Genomic DNA, 13,286 nt, shown 5'->3' with positions numbered 1-13,286 from the left:
TCAAAGGAAGGTCACACAGTATTGCTTACCTACCTACAAGGACCTCACACCATCTCAAAATCTTTGCCCTTTGCCCAGAATGCTGTCCTTCCCTGTCTCCTTTTTAGCTCCGTAACTGCTGCACTTTGTATGGCCATTTCCATGAGAAAGCTTCTTCCATCTTCCGGCCCTCAAGTGCCCCTTAGGGGGGCCTTCAGAGCATCCTTCCCCACCCCCTTCTCGGTACTTCCCACCAGGACAGTTAGCACCTGAGGTTTTAGTGTGTCCCTTCCACAAGGGGGTTGCCAACCAGGTGTCTCAGCCTCCTCCTACTCAGCTGCCTCAGTGGGCGCCCCGTAAGCATCTTGTGAGCGAAAAACGCTGAGTTTGAACACGTTTCAGAGCACAGGCGCTCACCTGCATGGTCGCTTTAACGAAGCATTAAGGTGCATGTATTTGAGAAAGTAAAAGTGGAAAGTAAAAGGCCATCTGTAGAGCAAGCAGGTCAGGTTAGAGAGCTTGATTTTCCTGGACAGTCCCTTCCCCGGGGGGTGATGGGGAACGAGCACCAGGACTCTGGCAGAGGAGTCCTCAGCTCCTGATTCTGACTTGCATTTAGGCATCCGGTGATTTGTCGGAGACCGACACCAGCAACGACGCCAGGCACCCTCGGAGCCGGGCGGCCGCCACGGAAGAGAAACTGAGAAACAGGCTGTACGAGTTAGCAATGAAAGTGAGCGAGAAGGAGACCTCTTCGGGGGATGATCAGGAGTCGGAGCCCAAGACGGAGTCTCAGAACCCCAAGGAGAGTCTGTCCTCTGAAGACAACAGCCAGGGCGTCCAGGAAGAGCTCAAGAAGGTAAGCACCGTGAAGCCACCGGTGGACAGCTTGTTCTGTGTGGCCGGGGTGCGGGGAAAGTTCTATATTTGTGCCGAAGTGTCCTGTGCCCCCAAAGAGCTGTCTTTCAAATGCCTATCCTGTGCACAGGGGAGACCCCAGAAACCCCAGTTGTTTAGCACTGAGTACTTCAAGCAGGCAAAGGGCCCCGTGTGGCCCAGGCCTCCCGAGCCCTGTTTCCTCCTCCTGCTGTCCTTCACCAGACAGCCCTTTACTTTCGAGACTATAATTTTTTTTTTATTTTTTTAACATTTCTTTTTGAGAGACAGAGTGTGAGCAGGGGAGGGACAGAGAGAGAGGGCAACGCAGAATCCAAAGCAGGTTCCAGGTTCTGAGTTGTCAGCACAGACAACCCCACCCCAACCCAACCCCACCCCACCTCGAGCACCTACGGACATTGCTTGAAAACCACAGCGGGAAGGACCCCTGGCAGAAAGGGGGTCCCAGACCCCCTGCCCCCCAGTCAGTGCTCCACCCCCTGCCCTCTACAGCTCCTCAAAGCACATCCGTGCTAGACTTGGCCACATTAGAGTCGGGATAAGGCTGCTTCCAATGGAAGAGAAAGAAGCTAACATTTGCTGAGGGTCTCCTATGTGCCTGGTGCTTTGCTTATGTTAGTTCGTTCATTTCATAAAAACCCTCTGAAGACGTACAGGAGGAAACAGGCTTGTTCTGAAGGTACTTACCTGAGGCCCACAGCTAGTAAGTTTCAGAGCTGGGGCCGCTTCACAAACCTGCTTGGCCTTAAATCACAGGCTCCTTCCCTTACAGCAAGCTGCTTCTTCTGTAACTCAGATAAGATCTCGCCTAGAAACACTTAGATTTCTTTGCGCTTGTGGTCAGGTTTTTCCCCCTATTCTGAGAGTACGTTACATAGGCTAACAAGTTACCGGTAGCCCATGTGAATGGGGGAAGAAGCCCTCTTCATCTGCTCTGTAGGCAGGCTGTTGGAGCCAAGCTGCGTAGTACAGATGGGTGCCATGGGGGAGCCAGGCCAAGCCAGGAATGACCGCAGATGGTCAAGAGCAGGCCCAGAGGGCTGTGGGGACCATCTCCCATCGCTGAGCCGCCGAACCCTCCGACGTCTCAGACTCTGCCTTTCACTCATTCCCACCCCACCCTCCATAACCTTTGAGTCCTTATACTCGTAAATCTATCAGGTCATCTGCCTGTGGACAGTGCGCACATCTTTCCACTGGCCTGCCCGTGGGCTGGAGCATGGAGCTTGGCCCTCGCAGGCAGCCCCTCCCAGGGATGTGGGCTCCAACCCATTGCTTCCTCAATGGTAGTGGGCTTTGCTTCTCCCCGTTACTTGAACCAATACCCCATTACTGTCATCATTTGTCTGCCAGAACTAAGAGCCAGAGGGTAACTGAAGAATATCACATTATTTCTTACAATGGCTCTACATCCTACTGGCTTTGCTGCCTGATGGTCACAAGGCTCCAAAAACTCCCGCTGTTCTGGCATTCCAGACCCTGATGAGTCATGCACTCCCGCCCGCCACCCCACCCCTCCATCAGCCAGCAGGCGTCACCTTCTGGAGGCACAGCCACCAATCTGCACGGGGTTCTCCTGGGCAGAGAGTGAACAGGGGAAGGAGGAGCCAGTGGGCAAAAATCTTAGCTCCCCTATCCTTCCCCATGCCTCACTGAGCAAGAAATGAGGAGAGTTGTTGAAAACGCTAGCTTTTATTCAAGCTCCCAAATATGTCCATTTCTCGAAATTTAAGTCTCTCCCCAGCCTATCATGAATCAGTGCATGAAAATATCAATCAGATCTGTTGTATGCAAAAATCCACGTAAGCAAACAAAAACAGATAATTAGCACATATCAGGCGGAGGGCTACTCTGGGATGAGAAAACAAATACAGGTTTCTATCTTCAATATTATTTAGAAGCAGAAAGATACAGGGATAGGCTGCGCGATTAGACTGAGTTTGAATACCAACCATGCAATTTGCAAACTCTGTGAACTGTGGTTAATATCCTAACTCGCCGCCAGTGCTTTGAACAAGCTGGTGTACCCTACCCCCAGGCTGCTCCCCCTGTCCCTCCAGGCCCTGCGTGGTACTCCAGTCCTTTCTGCACTCAGCAGCCAGAACTGCCTTCCAGTCCCTGAGCTTTGCTCCCAACACCACCGACAGGCCCACACCTGTCTTGTTTTTCAGTTCATCCCTGGGACCCATCCCAGGGCTTCATTGTTGATTAGCTAAACACATCTTGGCCTCATCTGTAAAATGAGGATAATCATACCCACTAATAGAGTTGTAAGGGTTGAGTTATACAGCATTGGGTTTAGCACATTAGCAGGAGGCCAGCAAATATCATATCCCCTGGAACAACCTCCAGGAAAATAAACTTCACTGCTGTGAGATAACATCCGTCTGCTGGGACTGAAGGAACAGCTCTGCACCTGGTTGCAGTCAGCACCTGGTACGTCAAGCCTAGGTCTGTAACCACCTTTGGGGCTTTGTCATGCGACGTAGAATGTAAGTGGAAAGGCAGGGCATCAGACAACCCCAGGTTCCCATCTTTAGGATCAGAATAACTGGGACTATCTCTGGGACACCTGGGTGACTCAGTAGGTTAAGCATCCGACTCTTGATTTCAGCTCAGGTCATAATCTCGTGGTTTGTAAGTTCTATCCCCGCATCGGGCTCTGTGCTGACATTGCACAGCCCGCTTGAGATTCTCTCTCTCTTTCTGTCTCTGCCCCTTCTCTGCCTGCACTCTGTCTGTCTCAAAATAAATAAACCTAAAAAAAGAGAGAGAATAACCGTGACCTTGGCACAGCATGGTTTGGGAGTGGAACTCACTAAAGTGACTATTTCGGAAGCTGCCGGTGCTCCCCGAATCTTCTTACTGTGGCAGTGCCCCCTGGCCCAAAGTCCAACTGCCTGCGGACACCTGACGCGGCAGGAGCCCCTCTTCCTGCACAGAAGGCAGGCTGGGAGCGAGAAGAAAGTAAATGCTCTCCAGCTATTTGGCCCCCACTGGCATGATGATTCTGGGGCAGAGCTACACTGACTCCCCGAGCCTCCCCGGCACGCTGAGCTCTGGGCACCCACGCTGATGAGCCGTCCCCAGTGACTCCCTTCCCATCCCTGCCCCACTTCCCCCTCCTCCACCACTACTTCCCCAGGATCACCTCCCGAATGAACTAAATCCCTATCTCAGATCGGCTTCTGGGTGAAACCAGACTAGGCCAGTAACCAAACAGGAGAAATGTAGGGTCCCCGATTGGCGAGTACTCCAGGGTTGTGACCGTACGTCGGTGTTCACACGTAGGCAGTGAGGAAATCCAGATGCCCGATTGGCTGCTAATGGCCTCTGCCTTACTAAGAGGAGCCTTGCCTCACACAGAGAGAGCTTTGCTCAGGCCCTACTGTCCCCTGCCTCCACCACTGGCCCTGCTCCCCAGGAGCCAAAGCAGAGGAATGTGCCTGTTCCCGTAGACACATGACATCAGTGGCTGTTTAGTGTCCTTAGTATGATGACCCATGTGGGAACTGGGACTTCAGAATCCTATCCAACAGCAGAAGAACCATTTCAGAAACATTCTTTATCTTTCTTTTTTTAAATGTTTGTTTATTTTTGAGAGAGAGAGAAAGGGTGCACGCACGAGCGGGAGAGGGCAGAGAGAGGGAGACACAGAATCGGAAGCAGGCTCCAGGCTCTGGGCTGTCAGCACAGAGCCCAACACAGGGCTCAGACTCACGAACCATGAGATCATGACCTGAGCCGAAGTTGGATGCTTAACTGACTGAGCCACCTAGGTGCCCCTGAAACATGCTTTACCTTGATGGGAGTCAGCCCTTTGCTGTAGGCAAACTTGTCATATAGGTGACACTTGGGGGATAGTCAGCACCATCTGCATTTTAACCAACTGTAGAACAAGTCTGTGGAGCTCGGGGCAAGCCCAGAAACCTCTTGGGAACCGGATTCCCAAAGAGTCGTTCTTTCCTTAAGTCATCGTATTCCGTCAAACCTCAGTGGTCAGTCCTACAGACCATGTGATCCTTCGAGCCGAGGAGTGAGCACTTACTTCTCCTCTACCACTGGGCAGGTGGTCATGCCGATGGTTCTGGCAGAAAAGTCATGGACAAAGCGGTTCTTACAACTGTCTGCTTCTAGGTATGCAAGCGCAGCATTCCTGAAAGAAGGAGCGAAAGAATGGCTAAGAACTCCTGGCCTGAGTTTGGAGACTACTTTCAGGGGCTGGATCTCCTGTAAGCCCCCTAATCTTTCCAGGCTTGGAGCAGTGGTCCCCAATGTCCCTTCAGGCTCCAAAGTCCCATGGTTCTAGATATGTAACAGATTAGATGGATTTTTGTTTCCTGACATAAGTATCATTTATGACACTGTTTATATGACAAAAGATGTCCATGGAATGTTGAGTGTCTGTTGAAGGCCCAAATTAGTAAATTCTTACATTATAAGCAAATGTTTGTATATCCAGGCTCCTAAAAGCATTTTATTTAAAGTGGCTTTGTTTATTATTATTATAAGTGGCTGGATCATTGTGCTTTGCTTTCCAACGGAGTCACAGACTTGCACATATCACCCATATTTATAGTTTCTTGAAACAATTTTCATTAAAGTATTAAGACTTCCCTGAACTATTAAATGACTTTCTCCCCAAACAAGAGACAAATTTGTGTATCTCCTGGCTGTTCCCCATTTACTAACCTCAAGGGACAGAAAAACACAATCCTGGTCAATGATCAAGGAGACCGATCTACTAACTGTTCCGGAAAACCTAGAGCCTAGGGTTTCTAAAGTTTAATGTGCTTGTGAAAAACTTTTCGTTGATATCAGTGTTGACATAAAGGCAAGTTTGTCCACATGTGTCATACCCCATAAAATAACTCGCCATTCACATAAGGATCCAATGTCTTTCATCCAAGGTCATATTCTATTTGAGAAGAATGTCTTCATCTTCAGTTGGTGCCAGAGAGAATATAGTGTTAGATACTGACTTGTATCTTACAAGTGACTCATCTCAGTAGGCCTGTGCCTGTTGAAAAATTAGAGCCTCTTTTCTAACTTTCCATTTAACCATTGGGGTGGTGGGGAGAAGCTTTAGCCATCCTCTGAGAACTACAGCTCTTATCCACGGTGCTTGAACAGGTGAGGAGGCTCCATACCACTCAGGATGTCATTGGTGTCACTGATTCCCACAACCGTATCCTGTGTGTATATGGGGAGGGGCCTGGCTGCCTGCCTGGGAAGAGTTCCAGGTTCTCTCCTGGATCACTGGGGTTGCAGCAGAACACCATCTTCCCTTGGCAGAAGATGAACTGACTAGAGAAAGATTGTCCAGAACTCCAGTGCAAAGATTCCTTAACGTCTCTGTGAAATGCAGGTATTATCTGAAAGGCCAGGAAAAACTGAGGTTGCCTCAGCGACAGCAATAGAATGGGACATAGGACAGATGTGGTTGGAAGAGAGAAAGGCAGAGTTGCCCTAGAAGGCTGCAAATAGGAAAGAACTGGTTCAGAGTTCTTGGCCCACAAAAGCTCAAAAGTAGGATCCCCTGGGGAAATGGGACCACAGGAGGTAAGAAGGGAGAGAGACAAAAGAACATACTGTGTGCAGGCAGCTCCCCAGAATAAGTAGGAGTGTGCTCGTGGAAAACACTTCTGGGTGGAGAGAATATAAGACCAAAAGAAAGAAATATATACCAGTCTGACCTACAAACACACATACCAAAATCCTAAATAATTAGCAAACTAAATGTTGTAATATTCGAATTGCATGCCCACACAACTAACACATTTATTCTGAGGATGAAAAACTGGAGGCAATAGCAGGACACCCCACTGTTTTAATAAATTGCTTAGTAAATACTGTGTTTTTAAAAACACACGATAATCCCAACTGATGCCAAAATGGCCCTTGGAAATATTCAACACATATTCCATTAAAAGAAAAAAAAACTCCCAATGAAATAGATAATTCTAATGAAGGATATTCATCTCAAAGCACCTAGGGAGTTTTTCCTGAATGAGAACTCGTTGTAAATATCAAAAATGTCTTGAATATTATAATATTTCATTATTGATCAAATCCATATATGATGAGTCATGAAGGCAAATTATTTTGCATAAATGCTTATCTTGTTAATCAAAAGAGCATGTACATGCATTTGAAAAATAAGTATGTGTGGCTTTAAGATTTATGTAAAATTATAGGTGAATAATTTGATATTTGTAATGATTTTTTAAATATTGAGTATTTAAGAGAAGTAAATGAGCAAAACGGACCAGACAGAAGAAATTGGCAAAGTGGTCAAAGAACTATCATCAAAAAGAAGATAGTCCCCATGATCTTGCCAATAAAATCCATTAATCGTTCATGGTACCAATTACCCCCATATGATTTAGCATTAAAAAATTAAAGGTATACAAGTCCACTTTATTTATTTAAAAACTTTGAGTCCAACCCAAAAATCACGTACCACCAAAAATTTGCGTACTATCTCACTGGTTGATAAATATTCAAAAATTCTTAATATGTTAACAAAATGTTTCCAGCTGCATATTAAAATAATAATTTACAGTGGCCAAGTAGGATTTTGTCTAGGAATGTAATCACATCAATTTTAGGAAACCTGTTAATACTTTTCATTATATTCACAGATCAAAGGGGGAAAACATAATTATTTTGATAAATTCCTAGATTGGTGTTTAACATGTAGTAGGAAATTCATGAACACTCATAAGTATTGAGTGAAAAATAGTTGATAAATTGGAAGATAAAAACTCAACAGTAATGGGGCGCCTGGGTGGCGCAGTCGGTTAAGCGTCCGACTTCAGCCAGGTCACGATCTCGCGGTCCGTGAGTTCGAGCCCCGCGTCGGGCTCTGGGCTGATGGCTCGGAGCCTGGAGCCTGTTTCCGATTCTGTGTCTCCCTCTCTCTCTGCCCCTCCCCCGTTCATGCTCTGTCTCTCTCTGTCCCAAAAATAAATAAAAAACGTTGAAAAAAAATTAAAAAAAAAAAAAAAAAAAAAAAAAACTCAACAGTAATGACCCTTTTGAGTCTCGCTGGTCTCTTTAGGAATTTGATGAAAACTATATGCTGCTCTCCATAAACCTGTAAAGAATGAAAAGGATTTGGATAGGGTCCCAGGATGAGTCTCACTCACTTATGCATCAAGTAACAGGAATACAGAGCCCAGGCCCAGCTGTGGACCTGATGTGTCCCATCAGCCAGCTGCAGCCCATCTCAGCCATGGTCTAGAAGCCCCTGGAGAACACTGACCTAGACAATTGCACATATGCGGTTGGGAATGTGGAAGGTCCAGGAGTCCATCAGAGAAGTTCCAACGTCCTGTTGGAGCAAATCCAATCCGAGCCTGGACACGTTGGAGATGGTAAAAGTAACAGTTTGACTTTACCTGCCTCACCCCTCCCCCAGGGTGGCGCATGGCCCATGATGTCTCCCATGGGGGAAAGTAAGAGCATGTGAGTGAGCACCCCGCCTCCTCAGCTGTGCAGGACACTACCAAAGAGGTCAGTTTCTCGCTTGCCCCATCCAGAATCCTGAGTCATAAGCTACATGAGTGGGGGCTGGCGAGAAGCTACAGGAACAGCAGCCAGGGCTCAGAAGGTATCAGATGGACTCAGATCCTGTTAACTGCATCATGGACTCCTTCTAGAGTCCTGCCTACCACTAGGACACCTCATCCACAGGCTCCCCAACAAGGATACCCCCAGTGGCTGCGGTGAGAGGAAACTTTGCCAGATGGCTAGTGAGCATGCACACAAAGCAGGACTGAACCTGTGAGCACGGGAGAGGCCACAGACTTGATAACAGCACTGCCCTTTGGAAAGCAAAAGGCAGGCTGTCAGCACTCAGCCTGGTGCACTGCAGAATTGACAGAAGGCATACAAGTTCAAGAATTCTGCCTCAGGAGGGAGGAAGAAGTGTAGAGCATGAGTATCCATAGAAGGTCTGAGAAAGCCTCAGAATCCCTAGTAAAGCTGCTGGAAGGTATTTCTCTCCTGAAGTCAGCCAGTAAAGATTGGAGGAGGTGACTGCTACTTCAAATGCAAAGACAGCAACACGACTTAAAGGAACATGGAAAATCAAGGAAACGTGATGCCACCAGAGGATCAAAATAATCTGTCAGTACCTGACCCCAAAGAAATGGATATCTGTGATTTACCTGATAAAGAATTCAAAACAGCTTTTTATTTATTTATTTATTTATTTATTTATTTAGAGGAAGAGAAAGCACATGCAAGTGGGGAGCAGAAGGAGAGAGAGAATCCCAAGCAGGCTGTATGCTCAGCACAGAGCCCGATTTAGGGCTTAATCCCATGACCCTGGGATCATGCCCTGAGCAAAAATCAAGAGTCAGATGCTCAACTGACTAAACCACCCAGGCACCCCAAAACAGCTTTTAAAGGAAGCTCAGTGAGCTATGAGAAAATACAGAAAGTTAATTCAACAAAAGTAGGAAAACAGTGCATAAAACAAAATGAGAAGTTTAACAAAGAGGCAGAAATCATAAGAAAGAACCAAACAGAAATTCTGGAGCTGAAGAACACAATGAATGAGATGAAAGCTGCAGTAGAGAATATCAAGGGCAGAATGGATCAAGCAGAAGAAAGAGTATGTGAAGTAGAAGACAGGACCTTGGAAAGTATCCAGCCAGAGAACAACAAAGGAAAAAGAATGAAAAAGAGTGAAGAGAGCCTATGAACTATGGGATACTATCAAGAGAAGCAATCTGTGAATTACTAGAGACCAAGAAGGAGAAGAGAGGGGGAAGGGGCAAAAAGCTTATTTAAAAAAATAATGGTTGAGAACTTCCCAAATCTGAAGAGAGATTTGACCATCCAAGTTCATGAAGCTCATAAGTCCCCAAAAAGGTCAAAAATATTTTCTCTGAGGCACATAATAATAAAACTAACAAAACTAAAGAACCAAAAGAGAATCCCAAAAACAGCAGGAGAAAAGAAACTTATCACTTATAAGGGAATCTTCATAAGGCTATCAGCAGATTTCTCAGCAGAAACCTTACAGGCCAAGATGGAGTAGAATGAGGTACTCAAAATGCTGAAAGAAAAAGAAAAGAAAAGAAAAAAGAGAAGAGAAAAGAAAAAGGGCACCTGGGTGGCTTAGTCTGTTAAATATCGAACTCTTGATTTTGGCTCAGGTCATGATCTCAGAGTGGTGAGATCAAGCCCTACATTGGGCTCCATGCTGTTCATGAAGCCTACTTAGGAGTCTCTCTCTCCCTCCCCCACTGCCCATCCCCCTCCTAAAAAGTGCTGGAAAAAAAACACTGCCAACCAAGAATACTTTAACTGGCAAAGCTTTCCTTCAGAAATGAAGTAGAGATAAAGACATTCATTCCCAAACAAAAGCTGAGAGAGTTCAGCAACACTAGACCTGCCTTACAAGAAGTGCTGAAAGTTCTTCAAGCTGAAATGAAAATTCACTAATTAATAATATGAATGAATGAAAATATACAACACACTGAGAAAGGTAAATATATAGTCAAGTTCAGAATACTCTGATACTGTAATATGGTAGTGTGTTAACCACTTAATGCTAGTAAAAAGACTAAGGACAAAAATATTAAAATTAACTTATAGCTACAATGATTTGCTAATGAATACACAATATAAAAAGAGGTGAATTGTGACATCAGAAACATAAAGGGGGAGAATAGAGGGTAGTTTTGTATGCCATTGAAGTTAAGTTGTTATCAGCATAAAGTAGACTGCTATATCTAGAAAATGTTTTGTGTAAGCCTTACGATATAAAGCAAAATCTATAGTAGAGACACAAAAGATAAAGAGATGGGAGTCAAGGCATACCATGACAGAACATCATTGATTCCCAAAGGAAAACAGCAAGAGAGGAAGAAAGGAACAAGAGAACAACAAAACAGCTAGAAACCAATTAATAGGATACATTCATTAGTCCTTACCTGTGAATAGTTACTCTACCTGTAAGTAGATTAAATTCACCAATCGAGACACAACTACACACTGCCTACAAAGGACTCACTTCAGCTTTAAGAACACACATAGGCTTGAAGTAAAGGGATGGAAAAAGATGTTCCATGAAAATGGAAACCAAAAGAGAATAGAGGTAGCTGTAATTATATCAGACAAAATAGACTTTAACTCAAATGCTATAATAAGAGGCAATGTCATTCTAGAATGATAAAGGATTCAATTCATTAAGAGCATATAAATTCATAAATATATATGCACCCAGTATTGGAGCATTTAAATATATTAAGCAAATACAAACAGGTCTGATGAGAGAAATAAATAACAATACAAGAAGAGTAGGGGAGAGACAGAAAATCAATAAGGAAAGGTTGGATTTGAACTATACTTTAGACCGAATGGACATTTGCACCATTCCATCCAATAGCAGCAGAACACACATTTTTTTCAAGCTTACATGGGCCATTCTTCAGGACAGAACATATTTTAGGTCACAAAACAAGTCTTAACAAATTTTAAAAGGTTGATATCATGCTAACTTTCTTTTACAGCCACAGTGGTATAAAACTAAAAATCAATAAGAGGAGGAAAACAGGAAAATTCACAAATATGTGGAAATTACACAACGCACTCCAAAAAATCAGTGGGTCAAAAAAGAAATCAAAAGGGAAATAAAAAAAGCCACTTCAAACAAATGAAAATGGAAACTAAATATACCAAAACTTATGGAATTTGGCAAAAACAATTCGAAGAGGGAAGTTTATAGTGTTAAATGCCTACGTTAAAAAAGAAAGATCTCAATAAACAACCTAACTTTATACTTCAAGGAACTAGAAAAAGAAGAACAAACTAAGACCAAAGATAGCAGAAGATAAGGAAATAACAAAGAACAGAGCAGAAATAAATGAAATAGAGTCCAGAAGGCAATAGAAAAGATCAGTGAGGGGTAGCTGGGTGGTGCAGTTTGTTGAGCGTCCAACTCTTGAATTCAGCTCAGGTCATAAGCTCATGGTTCATGGGACTGAGGCCTGCATCAAGGTTCATATTGACAGCCCAGAGCCTGCTTGGGATTCTCTTTCTTCTGTCTGTCTCTGCTCTTAACCCAACTCATGTGTGCTCTTTCTCTCTCTCTTTCAAAAAATAAACATTAAAAAAAAAGAAAAGAAAAGATCAATGAAATTAGAGCTTGTTTTGTGGGTAAAATCAAAATAGACAAACCTTTAGCTAGACTAAGAAAAGGGAGAAAAGACTCAAGTAAAATCATAAATGAAAGAGGAGACATAACAACCTATATCACAGAAATACAAAATACCATGACAGAATATTATGAACAATTATATGCCAACAAATTGGATAACCTAGAAAAAAAAGAATGAATTCCCAGGAATACAGAACCTACCAAAACTGAATCATGAAGAAAAATCATGAGTCATCATAGGAAATCTAAATAGCCAATAATGAGTACTGAATCAGTAATCAAAAGCCTCCTAACACACAAGAGCCCAGGACCAGATGGCACAGTGGTTCATTCTACCAAACACTTAAAGAAGAATTAATGCCAATCCTTCTTAAACTCTTGCAAAAACTTAAGAAGAGGGAGTACTCCCAAAGTGATTTAAGAGGTCAGCAATACCCTTTTACCATAGGCAGATAAGGACACTATAAACTACAGGCCAATACCCCTGATGAATATAGATGCAAATATTCTCAACAAAATATTAGCAAACTGAATTCAACAACACATTAAAGAATCCTACACCATGATCAAGTGAGATTTATCCCTGGGATGCAAAGGTGGTTCAACATATGCAAACCATTAAATATAATATACTACATTAATATAATGAAGGATAAAAACCTTGATCCTCTCAGTAATACAGAAAAAGCATTTGACCAAATTCATCACCCTTTCATGATAAAAACCCTCAACAAATTGTGTATAGAAGGAACATACCTCAACATACCTCAGAGATGACAAGCCACAGCTAACATCATACTCAGTGGTGAAAAACTGGAAGCTTTTCCTCTTTTACAAAGGGGCCCACTCTTACCGCTCCTTTTCTATATATTACATGAAGTCCTATCCAGAATGATCAGGTAAGAAAAAGAAATAAAATGCATTCAATTTGGAAAGGAAGAAGTAATATTGTCATTGTTTTCAAGTGATATGAGCTTATATAGAGAAAACCCTAAACACTCCACCAAAAAACTGTTAGCACTAACAAAAGAATTCTGTAGATTTGTGGGATACAAAATCAACATACAGAAGTCAGTTGTGTTTTTAAAAACTAACAAAGAGGGGCGCCTGGGTGGCGCAGTCGGTTAAGCGTCCGACTTCAGCCAGGTCACGATCTCGCGGTCCGTGAGTTCGAGCCCCGCGTCAGGCTCTGGGCTGATGGCTCGGAGCCTGGAGCCTGTTTCCGATTCTGTGT

General features: G+C 44.0%; 1 protein-coding gene across 1 annotated transcript in view; it reads left to right on the top strand.

Moving 5' to 3' along the window:
* MYRIP (myosin VIIA and Rab interacting protein) overlaps positions 1-13,286 on the top strand; it is a 317,497-nt gene that overhangs the window by 267,357 nt on the left and 36,854 nt on the right. The window contains 1 exon segment of the mRNA XM_049628960.1: positions 599-838. Within this exon segment, the coding sequence (XP_049484917.1) occupies positions 599-838 (240 nt within the window).

The sequence above is a fragment of the Panthera uncia genome, chromosome C2 (genome assembly GCF_023721935.1).
Source record: "Panthera uncia isolate 11264 chromosome C2, Puncia_PCG_1.0, whole genome shotgun sequence".
Lineage (NCBI taxonomy): Eukaryota > Metazoa > Chordata > Mammalia > Carnivora > Felidae > Panthera > Panthera uncia.
Note: the sequence above shows the minus strand (reverse complement) of the source record. Positions and strands in the feature narration are given on the sequence as shown.